Source organism: Puntigrus tetrazona, chromosome 16, assembly GCF_018831695.1.
Source record: "Puntigrus tetrazona isolate hp1 chromosome 16, ASM1883169v1, whole genome shotgun sequence".
Classification (NCBI taxonomy): Eukaryota; Metazoa; Chordata; class Actinopteri; order Cypriniformes; family Cyprinidae; genus Puntigrus; species Puntigrus tetrazona.
Window position 1 is genome coordinate 14,725,360 of NC_056714.1, and position 22,083 is coordinate 14,747,442.

The 22,083-nt window shown below is 37.2% G+C and overlaps 1 protein-coding gene across 1 annotated transcript; it reads right to left on the minus strand.

The window, feature by feature from the left end:
* Window positions 1–1,725: 1,725 nt before the first annotated feature.
* Window positions 1,726–21,266, minus strand: LOC122360979 (cingulin). The gene is made up of 21 exons (XM_043261859.1): window positions 21,102–21,266; window positions 14,057–14,335; window positions 13,004–13,628; window positions 11,681–11,781; window positions 11,532–11,601; window positions 8,951–9,066; window positions 8,679–8,811; window positions 8,208–8,420; window positions 7,900–8,048; window positions 7,038–7,158; window positions 6,753–6,965; window positions 6,459–6,680; window positions 5,380–5,628; window positions 5,098–5,268; window positions 4,858–5,019; window positions 4,666–4,755; window positions 3,891–3,974; window positions 3,620–3,738; window positions 3,065–3,173; window positions 2,818–2,981; window positions 1,726–2,138 (listed from the first exon to the last, which is right to left on the minus strand). The coding sequence occupies exons 2-21, from the start codon at window positions 14,332–14,334 to the stop codon at window positions 1,991–1,993; spliced, it is 3,537 nt and encodes a 1,178-aa protein (XP_043117794.1). The 5' UTR covers window position 14,335; window positions 21,102–21,266; the 3' UTR covers window positions 1,726–1,990.
* Window positions 21,267–22,083: the final 817 nt, after the last annotated feature.

Consider the following 22,083-nt stretch of genomic DNA (forward strand, 5'->3'; position numbering starts at 1 on the left):
AGACTGAGATCTCCTCATATACAGATGCTCACAGCTGAACTACATGAGCACAGGGTGAGCGGTTTTAACACGGAAGTACTGCAGGAAACACGCTCTAATTCTGTGTTTACAGACTACAACAGTGAAGAGCAAATACTAAAGTACTGAATTTATTCTGATAGAAAAGGTTTTGCTTACAGAAAAAAATACAAACCTTTGATTTGATCAGAGCTTAATGCAAACTCTACAACAAATAAATACAAAATACATGTACATGAATCATTCTCATTTACTTTGGAACAGGAACAATTACAAAAAAAAATAATTATTAAATTTACAAGGCATTGTAATGGTGTGCCGTTCACATGAATCAGATGCTGTGTGCATAGATAAAGTCCTGTGCATATAGACGAGGACAGGCAGCTTGGTATCAAAACATGAGTTCATGAATCTGCTAGAGGATTAGGAGACGACTATGGTAGAAAATATTAGTTATTTTAGCTACTTTATATAACATTTGGAAAAATATTATACATTGATGTAAAAAAAAAACAAAAATAAAAACAGTAGATCATGTGCTGGTAAACTAACAAAATAAAATGAATCATTTTCATTGTTTTACCATCAGGAATGAACAAACACTAATTTGTCTTTTAGTCTGTCGGTTAAAGATGAACAATTCTGGTTGAAACAGAAACACTAGGCCTAGTTGTGCTTTCACCTAAAAATATACAATAATTGCATAACAGAACAGACTTGATTTCACAGTGCAGGTGATTTAGAAATGCTCTTATAATGCGAAATTACATTTTCTACAGGTAAAATTAGCACTCAACTTGAATCTCGTTCTTTAAATTCAGCATTTGTACGGAAATAGCAGTAAAGAAAGTATGGCTGAAATGTAAATGCCTTTGTTGTGATTATGTTGTTATAAAACTTGTGCCTCTGTGTAGTGCTGATTCACTCGTACCTGTAAACATAAAGAAATAAGTGTGTTGTAAAGAGTTCAGAGTCTAAACAGAGAACGAAAGATATTACCTTTCTTCACACTAAAACTTGATTTTCCTCTTTCTCATCTGCTCTCTTGGATCTGTTTAGATGCATGTTTTAAACCTGTATTTCTACATTATAGTGACATATACTTCTTATTCTTTTCTTCCCCCATTCAGATGACTACTCTCTCTCTCTCTCTGCTGTGTTCATTTCTCTTCTACTAATACCCTAATATCCCTCATTCTCCCATCAGGCTTTCTTAACACACTCTAATAAAATCATCAGTGCTCATAATCACTCACAGGACCCTTAAAACAAAATTAAATCCTGTTTCTCTCCATCTCTGTTAATTCACTTTATTCAAAAGTTCTTGTTTCTTCTATTAATCCCTAATTACTTAAACTAAAAAAAAAGTCTCAAATTGACTTTGCTCATTTAAGGTGAAATTCCGTTTCTAAATGGCTTCAACTCTGAACAGATCTCCTCCAAAAGTTTTTATATATATATATATATATATATATATATATATATATATATATATATATATATATATATATATATATATATATATATATATATATATATATATATATATATATATATATACACATACACACACATATATATATATATATATATATATATATATATATATATATATATATATATATATATATATATATATATATATATATATATATATATATATATATATATATATACACATATACATATACATATACATATACATATATATATATACACATATATACACACTAAAAGGATCATTAAGGCTTTTCTCATAAAAAGTCTCTAAGGTGGAGCCGATGTCTAGATAAATGTCACGTCTGAAATCTATTTGACTCACTGACAGTGAAAAGTCAGGTGTCTTAAAGTGTGTGAAAAGCTGTTGTCCAGTTTTATTGATGCTTAAATCCCATATTGTAATCTGATTTATAATTATGGTAGTGTGTGTCCAGGAATGAAGCATCAATGAAGAGGAAACCCCTCGTGCTCTTCAGCAGGAACTGGTCTGCAGGTTGCTCTCGGTGAGGATGGAGGTTATGCTGGAGTGATCATACAATCCATCATCATCATCATCATCATCATCAGAGCTGAGAACTGAAGACTCCAGAGCTGACTGTCGGGCCTGCTGGATCTTCCTCCTGAGGGGGAAAAATAACAGAATAACAGAAGAGTTAAATGAGAAAAAAAAGTTTTTAATTATCTGTGTGTTTACACTTGATTTTGACAGCCCACTTTAGACATTCTACTAACTATAAGTTACTGTGTAACTACGTGTCAGCTTATTCTTATTTATTTGCAACTACATGTCTATTTACTCTCTGCTAATATTTTTAAATAATATATAATAATAGACAGAATTAACTAATAGAATTAAAGAGAAAAATATTAGCAATGTTATTCTGTAAACTGTGTAGGACATTTTCTTATTAAAGTGAATGTCACATGACTGTGGGCAAATATGGGCGTGTCATTAATTATTTGTGATATTTTGTCATTGGTAAATTCTCTAAGAAAGAGGGACATGAGTGCTGGATACATGTGTATATATTGTATATTCATTCATTCGTGATTTAAATAATCTTAACTTACAAGAAATGGCTCATTTTTTTGATTGATAAACTAAACTTCTAAATGCAAATGTAAAGGACGACGAATAAGTCCCAAGTTATTCCCTCACTCAGCTCCCGCAGTTTTGCTTCGTTTTCTTGGCCACTGAATCAAACACACCGAAACAGCGAACCACTGCTCTTTATAAACAACAAGCTTATTTCTAAGAATCTGCTCCACCCTTTTCTTCTCTCAGTCAAACACACTTACTTGAGCTCATTCTCTAGTGCCGTGACTTTAGACTGCAGCGCGTCCTTCTGCTCCTGCATCTCCTCCATGTCTCTGACGGCCTTCCTCTTCAATCCCTCCAACCTCTCCGCCTCAGCTTCTCCTTCATCCACCTGCCTCTTCAGAGCCTTCACACGCAGAGTCAGCTGAAGACGAACACATGCGTTAAACGCGCAGATCTTCACACACGCTGTTCTGTACGAGCACACGCAGCGTGTGTATTCTTCACCTGGTCTCTCTGCTCTGTGTGCTGATGTCTCTCCTCGTCCAGGGTGATGTTCAGCTCCTTTAGCTTCCTCTCCAAACGCCTCTGAGAGGACAGCACAGAGTTCTTCTCTCTGTAAAAACGCACAACTATATGCTTGAACCTCAGGACGTCCTAAACGTGATATGTACTGACATTTTTTATTGTTTAGATGATGTGATTTTTTCCCCCATTCATTTAATCAGATTATTATGGTACATATAAAAATACAAATATTGGCAGAGCAAATTTAAATCTGATCAGGCAAATAAATCTACTGACAATTCCCCCAGCGCTGCTTTATAAAAAATAAGCACCCGAAATTAGTAGCAGTTTTATAGTTTTTGTGAACTGCTTTATTGCCTGCATTGTCTGCAGTCTGTGTATTTTCTAACAGCATAAAGTGCTTTCAATTAAAGAAGAGAGCTTCTCCCAAGCATTCTGTAGTGCTTTGTGGCTAATTTAATTTTTCCTGCTACTTCACGGTAGTGGTTTTAGAACTGCAGTTCATTAAGACCTCTTTCTTTCTTTTTTTTTTACCTCTCCTCTGCACGCAGTCGTTCCTCGAGGTCCTGGATTTTGCTCTCCAGCTGAGACACACCAGTAGAGGAACGTGACTGGCCCTCCATCTCAGCTACACGAGATTTATAATCCTTTATCTGAAAGAGATAAAGATTAGATGAAACCCTGTGGCCAATCTAAATGAAAGCATTGTACGTTTTTGTTATTATTAAAAACTTAGGCACAGATAAATGCAGCAGACACTATAACTATAGATCATACCATACTGTTTAATAGTCATGTGGTATACCTGTCTCTCAAGAGCATTTTTGTCCAGCTCCAGGTCTTGTTTGGAGGATCGTTCTTGCATGAGCTCTGCACGCAGCTGTTCAATCTACAGAGAGAGCAGTAAATTGTATGTATTTAAGCCCTATACCAGCTAGCAATATTATGGGATTTATATATTATTTTTTATAATTTCTTTTTGCATCTTCACTCTTATTTTTTAATTAATATTTTATTTAATTGCATTCAGTAAACAAAAGGCAGCATTATAGATGTGTATACACTACTTTTCAGAAGTTTAAGGTAGGTAAGATTTTTTTGATAACACTTTAATTCAGGGAACACATTTTCATTATTAAAAAAAAAAGGTTACCCAAAAATGAAAATTCTGTAATCGTTTACTGTATGAAATCTGTATGAATTTCTTTGTTCTGCTGAACACAAAGAAAGATATTTTGAAGAAAGATTTTGGGTCATCACTGACTTCAATAATATTTTTTTCCTACAATGGAAGTTAATGGTGACCCACAACAGCCTGGTAACAAACTTATTTCAGAATATCTTTCTTTGTGTTTAGAGAACAAAAATTCCTACAGGTTTGGAAGGAATTGATAAGTGCTTTAGTTCTAAGGAACACCAATATATGTTCTATTTAATATAATCTTTTCATATTTGATATTAATGAATGACTGATATTTTTTAAAGACTACTTTATTCAGCATTAAATTGATCATAAATGACAGTAAAGACATTTTAGAATATTATTGAAGGGTTTCCCAGTCTTTTGAATGGCAGCGTACCTGATCTCGGCTCCTGGTGATTCGTTCTGTCAGCATCTCTGCAGTGTTTTTTTCCTCGTCTAACTCGAGCTCCAGGTGCTTGATTTTGTCCTGCAGGTGGAGACATAGATCGACGACAGAGTGTTACCACATCATCACTATCTGCCTTACACCATTTCACTAAAACACGAGATGTGAAGGTGAAACACACACCTCCAAGCTGCGGATCTCACGCGACCGGTCGTTTTGTGTGGTACGCTGTGTCTCGATCTCACTCTCTATATGTTTGAGGCGGTTGGTGAGCATCTCTTTATCTAGTAAAGCATTATCTCGATCCTCATAACTTGAGAACAGCTCCTTTTTTTGACGGGCCATCTAAAAACAACAAAACCGTATGACCACAAACTGTAGATAGGTAAAATTTTTTTTATTTTTATGAGGCCAGAGTTGCACCTCTTCCTGTAGGGAACGGATGGTGCTCTGAGCTCTCTCCAGCTCACTGAGCTTCTCTTTGGCGTTTTTATGCGAGTCCTGCTGCTCTTTCCTCCACTTCTCTTTCTGTTCATCCAGCTGAGCCTGCAGGAGTCGAATCTCCTCACGGGATGCTGCAGACAAGCGCTCCATCTGACATACAGAAACACAGGAGAGGGGGTGTGAGGAAGCAAGAGAGAGATGAGGACAGACAAGAAAGTAAAATGATGCGTGCCAGATTAAAATTAGTCGATGAACAGATACCTCTTTATTGAGTTTGTCAACTGCTCTCTCCTGCTGTCTCTTCTGGTCTTCAAGCTGTGCATTCTCCTTGCGGACAGCGTCTCTGTCCTTCTCCTTCTCTTCCAGATTACGAGTCAGCTCATCCCGCTCTAGGCCCAGTCTGGAGCTCTCGCGCCTGGACTCCTCCAGCTGCTGTCTCAGTTTTCTGGTCTCCTCCTGCTGCTCCTGTTCAGCCTCAATACTCTGAGACGTGCGCTCCTGCAGCTGAGACTACAGACACACACAATAATGCATCAGAGAAAAAGCGAGAACAAACGGATAACTGTGTTTTTGAATGCATGACATCAGCTAGTGAAGTCAAACTGACACAAAGGATCATAAAAACATTTTTCCATTAAAAGTTGTCAACTTTTCAACACCAGGAATAAAACTTTCCTCATCATTTTCTAATCCTCGTGTCATCCAAGGTGTTCACACATGCGTCTTTCTTCGGTTGAAAAGAAATGAAGGCTCTTAGGGGGAAACATTTCAGGCTTTGCCTGTGTACTTCGCTTTAAAAAGGTATGATAGGTGAAAAACTGTAATTTTCTAAATCTAATTTTCTTCTCCAGCTTCGAAATCATGCAACATCATTGTTTTTACCTTTTGTAGCTGCACCAATACTGCATTTTGGAGCATCAACCCCTTTAACGTCTACTACATGGAGAAAAACTATATTTTCCTCAAAGCTTAATTTCTTTTGAACTGAAAGAAAAACATGAACATCTCGAATGACATGGGAATGAGTAAATTATCAGGGTTTTTTTCTTGAAGTGAACTAATCCTTTAAGCTCACAGAGTTGCATCTAGTTTTTTCTTTATAACACGGCAATAAGAGACTTTCCAAATCTCCACCCTTTCTGTTCCCCTCAGGTGTAATTCCAGCCACCACCTGAACCCACAAAACTCCAGACCATCACATCTTTTAAAATGCAGCTGACCGAAAGCAATTAACCATTCCACACTCTCAAACCAATGCACTAACACACACATTTATTGAAGCTTAATGAGAGGGAAAATAAGGTGCATCATTACATAATGATGTTAATCTGCATCCTAACCTCCAAGCGTATGATTCTCTCCTTTGTACGAGCATTGGATTCCTCAAGTTCCTTCTGCTCATGTGTCAGATTGTTTACTTGGGTCTGAGCAGAGCTGAGTTTGTCTCTCCCTGCCTGCAGCTCTTCTTCAGTTGAGAGCAGCTGACTGCGCAGTCGGCCCACCTCTTCTTGCATGTCACTCAACTCCTTGCGCAGGGCCTCCACCAATGAAGGTTCTGCTAGCTGCCGGATTAAAATCGTAAGCAAAACACAAACGGATGGTACCTGTTTTGATGCCTTAATACTGTACAGTACCTGTTTGGCCCTCTCGTGAGCTTTAGTCAGCTCTTCTTTATCTCTGCGTGTCTGGTCCCTTAATCTGTCAATCTCATATTTCTGCTCTGCTTCAAGCTCCTGTTTGCTCTTCTTTAATAACACAATTTCCATTGTCTTCTTGTCGAGATCTGTTCTTAATTTATCCATATCTGCCTGGGCCTTGTGTAGATCAGCACGACAACGCTCAAGTTCCTATAAAAATACAATGAGGTTTAAAAACATTCCTTAATGTAGCATCCATAAGCAAAAAGTGTGTGTATATACCTGGCTGACTGTCTGGGTCTGTTTGGGATCTGGTATCTGCTGTTTCATCATGTTGATTTTCTCCTGTAGATCTTTCAGCTCTTCCTCAGACTCCTCTTTCTCCATACGAGCCTGGAGTAAACTAACACACACGTATATACACACATAATACCAACACAGACAGACACCATATGCAAAACACAAAGAAGCTAAATCATAAGTGCTTAACAACCAAACTCCCCTCCAAACGTATTGTTTTCATACAATGTTTTCAGCCTACAGCAAGATCCATAATGTGAAGGTTATTGTGAAAGTAATGTTGCTTATGTGCAGCATATTTTCTAGAAGAAAAAATACATGCAGCAGGATTTTATTTCTTAATAATGCATATAATATTTGTGATGAACTACTGATGAGGTAATTAGAGTTATTAGACTCATACAGAAGGTATTATGATTTTCTGTAATGTTTAATAATGTTAAATCTAGCTTTTGGTTTTTTTAGGATTTTGTGTTTTTGACTTAGCAAATAGAAAAAAAAAAAAAAAAAAAAAAAAATCACACACAAATCATTCAATTTATTATTAAATCATCAAATCATTTGTTTAATATTAAATTGGTGGGATCTTAGAATACAAGTCAGACTAACAAATACTACTAGGTTCAATCACACATCTAGATAAATCTACAATTTTCTCTCCGCTAATCTGAGAGCGTCTCTCACTCTGCTTTGGGTTGAACCTGTTGTCCACTGCCCCAACAAAACGCATACAATGAAAAAAGGAGACACAAATACACATTAACAAAAAAAAAAGACAGAACTAAACATACAGCAAAACTAATCCAACCGTATACCTAAACTAACTTGCGTAAGCGTGACTCACTCTTGTTTGGTGTTGCGTAGCTCTTCTCTGCTGGACTGAAACTGCTCTCTCCAGTGGTTTCCCTCATCTCTGCTCTCCTCCAGTTGCTGCTGAAGAGACCTTACTGTAGAGTTCACACGGTGACGTTCGGCCTCAATACTTGCCTGAGACTAAGGCACAGAGAGATCACATTTTGAATATGTGCAACATGATTCCCGTGCAAAGTGCTGCAAATTTAATCACTTCTTTCTAAACTGCATAATAACAGGTGTTCAACAGGGCTCTTTCTTGAGTCCCATTTAATTTCCCGTACAGCGTTGGGTGTGTACCTGTGAAACCTGGTCCATGCTTGCTCGTAGTCGCTCCATGTCATGGCTGTACTGTTCTCTGAGAGCCTCTATCTCCTTGTCATGTGTGGAGACCTCATCTTTCAGTGCCCCCTTCAGAGCAGTTAGCTCCCTCTCTCTCTGCCTCACGATGTCTTCCTGCTTCTGACACAGCGCTGCAGCTTCGGCCAACTCACCTCTCACCGCCATCAACTCCTGTACACAAACAGATCATAATTCTTTTTAATAATCACAATCCCAGCACAGCGATGCCATTTTACTACTAGCAATGTGCAGTTTTTGTCAGCAGCCTAATGTGTGCAGTGCAGCATGTGTGAATTAAATGTTCTAAGTATTTTCACAGGTTTAAAAACACTTTCAACTAAAGTGTCGCTTTTGTTAATACAATTTATATCTTGCTGCATTTGTGATCTTTTTCATCTCAGTCTAGTGTGCGCATGTGCGTGTGATCACCATGTGCATAGTGTCAGCCTGAGCTTTGTTGTCTGTCTCTCTCCTCAGCTCCTCCTGAAGTCCCGCCAGCTGATCCTCCAGCTCTCTAACATGAGATTCTGCATTCTCTCTGTCCATTCGTAACTGAGTTAGCCTGAGAGAGAGATAAGCAAAGAGATAAAACCTAGTTTAACTATACAACAATTTGCAGATTTGATATAATTCTCACAGATGTGTGAATGTCCATGTTGGTGAATACACAATAGTGACAAATGCATTTGTGTTGGTCTTACTCGGAGTGCGTTTGGTGCAGCTCTGTATTCTTTCGTCCCAACTGTTCCTGCAGCTGTACATTTTCATCCAGACATTTCTCAAGCTCCTCTTTCAAGGAGTCATCAGATCTGTTCACCTGAAATCCGAGGGGCAACAGTTACACACCTGTGCTCTTAAGTATGCACAACCCTTTTCTCGTAAGTTTAAGAATATTAAAAAAATTAGAGATCATAATTATATGCGTTTCACATTTGATCGTGGGTTGCCTCAAGCATCAACTGCTTGCAGTCATTTGTGAAAATATGCAGGAGATGCTGGGGGTTTAACCCAGAAGTATTTTTTTTTTAACAGGAAAGTTTGTGAAATTATATTGACATTACTACATTATAACTTTACAAATATTACTTTGATTGTTCAATGGTTGCTTTTTATATACCCCACTTCATTAGGTACAAAAAACATCCTGCAGTAAACATATGAGAAGAACTGTAGAATTGAAGAACTTTATATAACTGCGTCCAACAGCTTTTCATGTAAACAAGGCATTACCAGATTACGCTCCAATTAGCTCAAAACACTATAATCCAAGCCCACATCTATGATAGTATTTAGAAGACAAAGTAGTAATTAGTGGTTTGCTATCCCTGCTGAGACCAAGTAATAGGCCTGAGGATTTAATCCTGTCTAAAGATCACTATACGAAGTAATTGCTCTCAGAAAGAAACACAGTCCTTGCCTATAAAGCAAACAAGGTAGTACATATGAGAGTTTTACATTTTTCCCAGCTGTTCAAAGGTTTGCTGTTAGTAAGATTTTTTCTTCATTTAAAAGATTCTAATTCCAATTCAAAACTGTAAAAAATTTTAACTGTAATATTTTGTGAAGTACCATCACATTTTAAAATAACTTAAATTTTAACTTTAAATTTAAAATGTAATTTATTCATATGACGGCAAAGCTGTTCTCATCAGTCATGCGGTTTTATTTACTCATTTGGTGCTCAAAAAATAATTTCTTATTATCATCAATGTTACAATCCTAATTAATGTTTAATCCTTAAACAAATAAGTTCACATAACATTCAAAAGAACAATTTATTTTAAATATAATCATTGTCTTCACCGTCACTTAATTGTTTAAAAATAAATAAATAAATGATATATTACAGACACCAAACTTCTAAATGGATAATATATTAATTTATAAGCTATACGCTACATTGAATCACCTTCAATATAAAGTATCTCCATCAACATTTACCACAGTATGCAGCTTTTTTTAAGCTTTAAACAGTATACCTTCAAGACTTTTTTTTCAATTTGCTGTGCCATTTTTTTTTTAAAAAGTGTCATATTTAATTTCGATCCCTTTTATTTATATCGCGCTTTTAACAATATATAATGTGTCCAAGCTCTGAACTGTATCAAATAGGCGAACTTCAGCTCAGATGTTCAGAAACTCACATGTGATGTTAACTTGTTCTTGGCAGCAAAACCCAGGCGCATTCATCAGGCATCTAGGTCTTCTCAGATAATTATACCGACGATAAATAGCCCACTGATTGCCTCAGAGAGTAACGTTTATGACTCGCACCACAAACTTAAACAGTACATCATCGTATAGTTTACGAACAATGATCAAATATAAGCTTGACAGAAGGCATTTTTATTTCAGTGTCTGTTTACATTTTTAATTTCTGATGGTCACTTAGCATTTATAATTTTATATAATTTTGATACTTCAGACTGATCTATGCTGGATCTTTTTTATATTCTATAATTCATGAGCTTTTGTGTGGTGGAGGTAAACATTCCTTCCTCCTTTCACTGTAAACTGGGCTCAGCTGTTGTAAGTGAGGTGGGAACCGCTGCCAATTCATTATGGCATAGTAAGAGATGCCAGCACCTAAAAAGCCATCAAATGTAATGCCCATTTTAGCAATGCCTGTTTGCGCACTGAACACAGTGCCAACTGAGCCTACCTCCACAGCTAGACCGGCTGATTTTAGCACTAGAGTAAATCATCTCGCACTTGTTTATAACAGCTTTTTAAAAATGGCAGATTTATTTGCAGCTGGGTTTAGTCAAAATCAGATCACTCTATGGCTATCTTGATAACACCCCGGGCAGCAATTTTCCAAGCAGATAACACATATACATCTTTTATGTACTTGAATGAGGAATGATGGCAATATTCTAAACTGTCTGTCAAGATTATGCCTCTAATAGCTCAAATCACCAATGAAATCAACAATTCAATCATATATTTAGTTCACAGCACACTAAAAAGCATATTTTAAATTAAACAAGCTACCAATACACCTACTGGCTCTTATAACTGAAGGCCAGGACATTACACAATAACAGTCTCTGATTTAGTACACCTCAACCACCTTTCATAATATAAATGATTTAGTATTAAAGCCCGAACAGAACATGTGTCTTTTCTGTTTGTACGGTCACCGGCTGTGCTGAACTGGTTGTGTCATACTGGTGGAAGCACCTGAATCACAAGTCTTTTGTTTTTTTTGTGACATTATCAGGTGTTGATATTGGTTTGATGTTCAAAAATAGCAATGTCTCGAATTGTGAAATATTGTACCTTCAGTCCTTGAATTTTATTACAGATGACTCGAGCTCTGTGCTTAATGACAGCATCTCCCTCTGTACTCCTGAAGAATTAGGAGAAACAACATGTTACTAAATATTACTCTGTATGTATTGCTGGTACGTATCAGAACAGTGTTTTACCCCTGACGTAGAACATCGTAGATTATCTGCTGTATGTGATCTTCAGTTGAGAACTCTGAACCTGAACTTTGACCCTGGTCCATCAAAAGGTCAGGAGTTACCTAAATGGAGATTACAGTTTATTAAGCATCAAACACAACCCCCACAGAATACGTGCAAAAACAATAAGGTTACAGTATAATTGATACATCCAAGTAGTAACATAAGCGTGCGCCTTGTCAGCTGACACCAACAAGTTAAATCAAGCTAAATGACATTCAATGCCAGAGAGAACAGAGTATCAGGTTGATGAATAGCTTTACTGTAACCAGCTCAAATTACACTCTTCCAAAACTCTGTCAGCATTTTGAAGGGATGCATTTAGACAGCAATGCAACTACCACATTCAAGGACCAGAAAGGTAGTAAGGACATTGTTAAAATAGTTCATGTAACGTCAGTGGTTCAAATGTAATTTTATGCAGCTACAAGAATACTTTTTGTGTGAAAAAAAACATATATAATGACGTCAATCAACAATTTCTGCTCTTCTGTGTCAGACTTTGATGCATGTTTATGACACTACCAAAATGCATGTGTGCATTTCTCTGCTTGCAAATAAGACAACTGATGCCACAAATTTAACAATGTCGTTACTACCTTTCTGGGCCTTGAACATGTCATGTTGTGTTGCTGTCTTTGATGAATAATATAAATTAATTAAGAAAATATTAATTAAAAAATAATTAAATATATACAAGCATACATATAGTTTTTTATAGCTACAGAAATAATATTAACAATTAAATAAAACAAATATAAATATAAATAAATATAAATATATAAATATAAATATATAAATTAAAATAAAATAAAATTTAGACTGAACATGAAGGAATAATTCACCCAAAAACTATTACTCGTCTTCAAGTAGTATGAAACCTGTATTAATTTTTTTTTTTGTTCTACTGAGCACAAAGAAAGATATTTTGAAAAAGTTTGTAACCAGGCTGTTTAGGTCACTACTGACTTCCATTGTAAGACAAAAATTTAAATTAAAAAAAAAAATAATAATAATAATAATAATAAAGTGAAAACCAGGGAGGCAAAACAAAAAACATTTTGTTTGAATGCAAACTAGCTACTAGCAAATTTGTCCTATAAACAATATTTCTATGTAAACAAACCTGCATGTAAGAGGCTTCAAAATATGGAGGTCAAAAAGAAGATAAGTTATTTGTTTCCCACAGGCTCAGTACTTGTTATTAATTAAAAAATGCATGTTAAACACAAAGAGTAGTGCATACTTCTAATACTGGAAACTTCAGTTTAACCCATCACTCACATGTCCATCAACTGAAGCAGATGAAGAGACAGCCGTAACCTTGGCAACAGAACTTGATCCACGGCCCAGGCTGCTGTAGGCAGAAGCAGGTGAAGAAGACTGCGGTGAAGAGTATGTGTTTAGGATGATAGATGTAGCAGGTAATGGAGAAGTTGAGGTGGGTCTGTCGTCTTTGTTTGGGATGGGATAGCGTCCCTTGGCGTTGGTCCCGGTGTTACCCGCCAGTCTGTGGGCAGGCGTCTGACGGATGGAGTTGGGAGCTGATTGGCTGTTAGTGTGCTGGTTGTATGGAGATAATTCGACTGATTCCGATGAGGTGTAGTGACTGCCTCCTGCTCTCCCTCTTGCCAAAGTGCCATTCAGCCCTGTCTGGTAGGATCCACCCCACTGATTTCTCTCCATCCTTTCTCTAGGCAGCTCCCTGTCTGCCCCTATACCAATACCTCCATCAAGGTTACCATAGCTACCGGAGCGTCCATCTCCTAGCGGACGTCGCAGTTCATCTGTGAAGCCTTCGCTGATGTTTTCTCTATCCAACAGTGAGCCATGAGACTGAGCCCGACGCAAGGGGGTGTTGTCTCCAGATGAGAAATATGGCCCCTGGATTACCCCATCCTCTCTCCTCCTGACAAACAAACAGACATGATTAGAAAACAAACTTCGCCAAAAAAACCCCAAAAAACGCAAACATCAAAGATACAGGTTAAACACTCTTTTCTAGCGTAAAGATTAATCTATACTCAATTTATAGTTTTTGCCCATACAGCTGTTCATACAGAACACGAAAGAGGTTATTTTCTAGGAGGAGAATGTTGCTTACTAAACAGTTTTAAAACATTATTTAAAATATTAGATCAAATTATTACATCATTTTTACTTTAAAGCATTAAGGCATTTATTGAGTTTGCTTAGAAGTAATACTGTTTATTAAGTGCCTTACATTCATGAATAAATTCTTCTAAAATTATTTTAGTAAAGATATTGATATATAAAAATATTTGTAACATATTTACTGAGGTGAGGTGAAAAAATATATATCTATTTGGATCATACCTAGGCAGGCTGCTGTAGGGAGGTGGTTGGGTTCTCAGCTGAACTCCATATGAATCTCCTTTTTCTCCCTCTTTCAGTACAACGTAGGGCTGCCCACCGATGCCCTGCACCCTCACTGCCACTCCATAGCGAGACTGTGGCTTTTTTGGAGGTTTTTTTGACAGCTCTTTCCGAGGCTGCCCACTCACTCCCCCTCCAGTGTCCTGCAGGTCATTTATAAAACGAATCTGAACGCCATAGTCCACGGGGGTCTTCCTACCCGAGACAGGGGCAGACATCCTAGAAGGGAGATAAAGAGAGACAAACAAAGAAAATGTCTAAATATTGTTTTAAACAGCTAGAAGACCTTAAACAGAATACTCTTTATGGGTTCCAGAACATTTTTTTTCTCTTTCAGTTTCAGAAAAATCTTCAATAAAAAGTTCTAACCCTTCGACCAAAGCAACTAGCTCAAGAGGTGAATCACAGCAGCACAAAGAAATAAAAAAAGTATTTTTTTTCTGTCACAGCCCTGCATGTCCTTTCCTTCATACTGGCCCCGACAGAAGCAATATGATGTCCTTCAGATTACACTCCACTGCACAACCTGATCTGAAGTCACTTCCCCTCTACGGACACTGCTCTCCTCTTCCCCAAAAAAGCACTTTACTTCAACAAGAAAACATGGTGAATTCCCTTTTCTTATTGTTAGATATTATGACAGATTTTGGGGCGGTTTACAAGCTTTTACCGATCAAGTTTTTCATTATTTTAAATCGTTTTGCCCTAATTAACTCTGCTTGAATGCTAGAATTCAGGTGTTAAACTCCTGAAAGAAGCCACGAGCTGGAACAGTAAATTATTACATAGTAATGAAATAAAGTAACTTTTTTCCTTTCATTATAATATATACTGCACTTATGAATCTCTCACACTAAGATCAGGAACGCACATTATTCATAAAGTAAATGAGTTCGATTTCATATTGACTTCAACATTCTTGTAGACAATGCTGGTCTATGTTGAAATGCGTCTAGCCAACGTTACTCTTCAAAAAGGAATCTTAATGGGATTTTTACAAGCAGAACCCTACTGTTGTGCTCTATTGAGATACAGACAGACACAGACACTTAGGCAGGATTGAATTACACACACCACTCCATGCTGCCTATTACCTCTGGCTCCTGGCTTCAGAATACCCATCGGCATTCATTATTTATTAACCTGAACACACACACACGTTTGTTTTTCACGGTGTAGACATTCCATTGACTTTCCATCTTAAACATCGCCTTCTCATTAAGAAAATTTTGCAGCAAAAGCCAGGGAAGCTCCAGCATTACTTGTGATGAAATGGAGTAGAAAAATGAAGGTGTGTCTGGTGTGATGGAATGAAGGCATCTCAATAAGGAACACATTTTAGCATGAAGGGTGTGACTGAGGAACAAAGTGCATTCTCAGACACTGGCACATCTTTACTCTTTCTCTTTCTTTTGTGTCTTTTCTTATATTAGTTATGGTGTTCAGTGACAAAATAATTTCTGGTTAAAACAAAGATTCAGCCTGAGATGAGTAAGAAACATATTTGCTGCGTGACGTATAAAGGAGCCTTCATTACTACTACAATGTGAATACAATGAATGGGCCTATAAGGTGTTTGGTCACCAGAAAGCTGTCTGAGACGATGACTGAAAGGAGACTGAAGAAGGACGGACAGGCAGGTAGAGGGTTATACAGGTGTAGTGAGAAGGAAGAAGCAGCACTTGACTGATCATTTTCTCTCAGAACCATTCATCTGTGTTTATTGTAGCTGCAGCAGTATTTATGTACTTTTACAATGACGCGATTAAATTCCAGATAGGTGGAGTTTCGGTCCTAGACAACAGACTTTGAACATCATAAAAGAACTATAAAGCTAGACGTGCTTCTTTATTGATAGCAGGGGGGCTTTGTTATGTTGAACATGATGAAAATTTTTCCCGAGGGCATAGACGAATACTATAAACTATCTGTCCGGCAGTTATAATACGGCAACGAATCTCATTGTATTTTTCAATTTTCACCATAATTTAAAGATATTGCATTTTGAACCAAACAGTAATGCTGGCACTTTGATCAAAGTTCCTTTGAGACAAGCCAGGCCACCCTTGGTTATATTATAGGCAGTTATTTCATTTCAGTCATGCTCCAATCTACTTAAAGAGGCAAAGACCAAAATCTCCTGAACTTTCTGGTTACCCATTTCATGCACACTTTATATTAGGTGGGCTTAACTACTGCATACTTACATAAAAAAAATAAGTACAATGTACTTATAGTGATGATATTTTATTACATATTTTATTTTATTGCTATTGAGGTAAGATATGGGTAAAGATTAAGGAAAGATTTGGTGGCATAAGGGTGGGTTAAGATGTACAGGATGTAATTATAAAATGTAATTACAGATGTAATTACATATAAGTATTTGTAAAAACATAAATACAATGTAAAAGTATGTACCCAATGAGTGCATTTTACAAAACAATTAATTTAAATGCAAGTATATAATGGTTACGGGTCACCTAATATAAAGTGGGACCCATATTTCAAATCAGGAATAAAATCTGACGATACACAAATTAATTGTGCTTTTTATTTATTGATTTTACATTTTTTAAAGCTCGAATTAACAAACAGCATAAAAAAAAGAAAATATTAATTTGCATTCTGAAGATGAGCTCCCCTCAAATACTTTTGATTATCCACATGATGACTGTCAGATTATTATATGCTATAACAACAGATCTAGTCAAACAAACAGCCAAAATACGGTCACGGACTACAGTGATCCATTTCCTCTGTGTCAGTGTGTCAGTGGCCAGGCAAACAGAGGCACCATTTAGCCTCTCAGCGCTGCATTATCTGATAGGCTGAATGGAGGGAGCCTGTGAGTGGGACGGAGGGGGAGTATGAGGACCCTCTTCCCATTATTACAGTGAAGTGGGGCAGAAAACAAGGGCAGCTATGCTGAGAACACTGCCTTCTCTATCACACTCGCTCTCTCCTGCTCATACACTGATCCAAATCAGAAATGTCACTGTTCCCTTCATAGGCAATAGTCTACCGTATGCAGGGGTTTACTTATCCTGAACAAACACACTTTATTTCAACCACTCTAGGAGCAAGTACTTTTGCTTAAAGGGCAAAACAACATGAATCAACCCATTGCTTTTTCTCTTTTCAAAACAAAGCACTATTAATTATATCTGCTATATCATTTACTGGTATCATAATGACTTCTGCCCATCTTACGTTCTTTTAAACACCAGATTTAAATTATTTTCCTTATTCTATGCTTCATATATGTTGCAATGCCTCAATTCCCATTTCAAAATATTATCCTCATCGAAGCTATGCCATCTTATTCTATCCATTCTCTCCAGGGAAAGCAATTTATTTAACCCTGCAGCTCCAGAGTTAGAAAAACTTCTCAAAAGCAATGACAAAAGTTACACAGTGGGAAACAATGGTGTGCAAGAAGGTCACAGTGAGTTGTTTAGCAACTGAGAGCCAATCATAAACTAAACAACGCTCGTCTTATTACACATTCAAGGATTGTGTACGGTTACAAAAACTTCGAGCTTCCACAGTCCTATTCAACTTTTACACATTAGGAAATCATTTGAAAATACTGAACAATGGCAGCAAACACATCTGATTGACAGGTATAATGTTAATTCTGTTTTTAAAAATGGAAAAGCGGATGCATTGCGGTTGCCCCACAATCCTTTCTTTTCTTTATTCATTCAAAGGCTAATATACAGCATATTTGCACCACTGAATTACATATAGTGTTAAATAACATGGTATTAGCGAATGATTACGAGATTCTGTATTAAAAAAGCCTTACAGTATTTGTGTCCTACTCTGATGGACAGGAGTGGAGATAGACAAAAAGGTAAAGGGATAATAAACAGAACTATAACATCCATTAGTGGAGCTAAAATTATAGTTATCTTTTCTGATGTGAATACACAATTATTGAGCCCTAATAATGGGATAATAACTTACCAAATCAAAAGTGGATGTCTTCAACTAATTTTTTAAGTATTTATCAGAGTGCAAAAACATAGATATAACTCAAATATAGGCTGTTTGACTGTCTTATTTGTACACATTCACCGCCGAGACTTCAAAATGTCAGAATGTTATCTGCTTGCACATTAGGACAGACATTGTACTTTCCACATCTCATTTCACCTGCTCAGAGAGAAGATGCAACAACAAACAATCTAATTAGCAAGTCTTAATGAACTAGGTTTCTAAAAAAAAAAAAAAACACCCTCATACCAGGCACTCCAGGGACACCTGTCCACCGCGCAGAGTCTGCAACCTCTTGTTCTCCCATCAAATTGAATTCTCCGATCTTAAATTGAATCGGGACTGCCGAGCTCTCAGATGTGGAACGTCTAATAGAATTAGCAGGGAACTAAGGCAATAGGATTCAGGAGGCATCTGTGCAGTTAGTATAGTTTGTATTGTCTCAAATCAATGCCATTGCAAACAGTGCATCGGAGCATATTTAATTTTGTTTAGACATGCATTGCATCAGACTTCGTATCCGTGTGAAATATGACTTCAGTCACCTTTTTGGAAGGTCAGGATCCACTTAACACGGGAAGTAGAGAAAAAGCTTAGCATTGCCGTAGCCCTTTTAAAAACAACCTCTGAGCACACCGTAACCTCTCAGCGTGTGTATATTTCAAGTATGACAAGCAGTCTGATGGGAAACAACCTGAATGTCTGGTTCCATCAATTTTTGAAGGACAAACCAATCACTGATATTTGCTCCTGACGTTTCAGCTAGGTTACTTTACAAATTAAACACTCAAGTTGCTGTGAGAAAGCATCTGAGAAAATGTAGCCATATCGTAAGCATTCATCCTGTCTTGGTATCCCTCCATTAGTGCTCGACTCCCCTTTACATTCTTTGTCTCCTGCCAAACTCCCTCTCAATCTCCTCTTTCCTTTCTTACCCCCTCCCTTCCTGAACTTCAGCCGTTCTTCTTGTTTCAATCATAGACAAACAAGAATTTCTTCTTCTGTGTGTCTAATGGACCTCACCGGCATGACTAAAACAGGCTTCATTGTTGCCAAACAAAAGTCTTATTTCCAGAAACCTACACAATATAGGAAAAAATCTTATGTAATACCCACATGCGATGTGTTCATGACTCCAGGTTTTTCAGCTCGGAAAAACCAAAGCTATGACTTTCAGCTGTGAATCACACTAGATTAACATCTCATATATGCGTAATAAGTTATGTTTGTCTATGGCTCAGCACAAAATAGTCATAGATCAATAACCAAGATGCCAGTGTGATAGGGGAGATGCAAGAACAATACGTTTCAGTTTTATGGTCTAATATGTGCAAACAGCAATTCAAATAAAAAGTAAGCTTTTAATTAATTCCAAAAATTTCCAACCAGGATGTGTTCACAGCTAATTATACTTTAGTGGGTTCAAGGGGACACTTGGAAGGATTGCTTAAAACCTATAAAACATAAATTACTACTTTATTGGGTTTCACATTAATAAGGGTGCTATTAGGTTTTTCTCTCGAAAATTATGCCATTTTCCAGCCAGAATCATAAAAAAAAAAAAAAATATCAAAAGCTCATGTGTACGATTAGAAAGAAGCTACTTGGCGAGTAGGTTTTTCACCAACGGAACTGATTGTTTTTTCATTTAAAGTACCAGAGTTTAAGTGAATTAAATGACTGGAGTCCAGCATATTGCTAGAAACAGATATCTACCATTTCAACACAATTTTATTAAACAGAGGTTTAAAAAAAAAAAAAAAAAATGTGGAAGATGTCACAGGGTACATTTTTACAGTGGTTAACAAAAGAAGAAAAATTACTTTCAAAAAAGAGGGAAAAAAATCTATTTATTTATTACATTGGTCAAATGTAAGAAAGATGGTGTATTAGAAACACGTAGTACTGCAGCGTTAACTAGTTTGTATTGTTTAACATTAGTCAAGGTAAGCAAACACAAAACATGGTGTTATAAATGTGCATCACACTTAAAGGGTCCATAAGATAAACAGCGTACCTTTAGAAAATAGGGTAAACATTACTTTGATCTTAACCTAAATCACTGTAATAATGACCACTTTAATAATATAAATGTTTATAATGAACTACACAACATTAGATAAAAATAACACATTTCGTATTGAAGCTTAACGGTGCTGTTGGGATAAATAAAAAATTTGAAGCAGGCGATAATTTAATGTTTCTGACTGAGTGCTATTGTAGAGTTTAAGTGGCACTGTTCAACCCAGGCCTATAAAATTCTTCTGCACTGAGTCACCGGTTTCAACATCTCTAAAGAACCTGGAGTCTGGATAACATGACCACGGAGCTAGCAAACGAGCCATGTATCAAATATAACACTTTAATTAACTTAAAAGTCGGCTGTGGTTATATTTAATAGCCCTCTTAAACCGCACGCGTTTGACAGTCTACCCGACACAGCAGCCTGACCGCTCTCTGCCCGCTTGACACAAACTCCTTCTTCATTTGAATGAAAATTGAGCTGTTCAAACAAGACTTTAAATGTTTAGCGGACTTTAGCGGGCTGTGGCGAGGAGGTAAAAAATCACAACACTGTTGAAGCGGGATTGTTTGCCACGTCAAGCCTTTCTCTCACGAGTTTGTTCCCAAAGCGAGAAGCGCAGGTGTTCACCTGGCGATGCACCTGCGCTACGTGCGAAACTCAATGGGTTATGAAGTCTCTCGGGGCGAAGCGCTCGTTTTCGGCGAAAACTAATGGAAAATACGGTCATTACGCGGGCTAGACAATAATCCTTTGGCCAGACTTTAATCCATCTTCAGAGAGGACCCCTTAAGAAAAACACTAAATACAACTAGACCTCACAGCGAAGCAAGTGTCGCTCCCTGTAGACGAAAGTTCGTCTCGAGAGTGAGTTGAAGCATCCGCTCGACAAACAACTTTGAATCAATTTCTAGTTACAGGCTAACAGGTTTAGCGAGGCAAAAATAACATTTAACGTACCTGACGTTGAGGCAAAGTTTATGTTTCACTCTGCTGAATGTTCCCCTGTTACCTCCTCTGGTTCTCCTTCATGAGAACTAATAGCGTAAAAAGTAGAGAAGGTCTCTTTAAATGTGACAGCTCTAGCTAATAAACCCAAGGGAAAACATTTGCTAAAGACAACCTGTTACCTTTCAGACCGAAACCACATGCTCCGCCCACTTTGCGCGTGAGGATATTCTCATTGGCTGATAGCGGCGTCGTGGGCGGAACGCTTGGAACCCTTTCTGCTTCGGTCATTGGTCAGCTTGTGCGTCAGTCACAATTAAATCTGGAACTTGTTTATCTATGGAGCTGTGAAATGTATATTTAACGATATGATTTAAAGAGAGTAAAGTTATGTTTCGTCTCTAAATTGACTAAACTGGCTGAAACTGCACGTATTGCGCAAATATAGGCCCTATATGAATCCCAATACGTTAGAGCTGTTAACGTTGATATGGTCTTGTAGATAGACTACAGATAGGATCTGATATTGGTTAGAAATTAAAAAAACAGTGTTTAGATCTATCATGAAACTATGGTCTATCATACAAAGTAGCCTACAATCAAAGCAGTGCAGAATCTGAGTGCATCTGGTTAGTTGAGAGTACAAGTCAAATAGCCTGTGTAGCCTACTGTCTATTTAGTAGCATCTGGATTTCATTTTCCTTTGATCCTTCAATAACTGGAAATACAAGTTCAGATGCTTTTCAATAAATTCTACAAGACGTTCCACGATGAGCTAAGACGACTGACAGTGTCCATAAACACTTGAAAATACTCTTCACTTTGGTAACAGCCAGTAGTCGCCAACTTCCAGTATTTTGAGTCATTCATCTTATCAAAACAAAGCGAAAAATAGAAATGCCTGCATAACCATACAGGCTAAAGAGGCTAGTTAGGTAAAGTAAACAAAGACGGAGCCCATTAGATCCATTTTAAAACTGCAAAAAATAGCTAG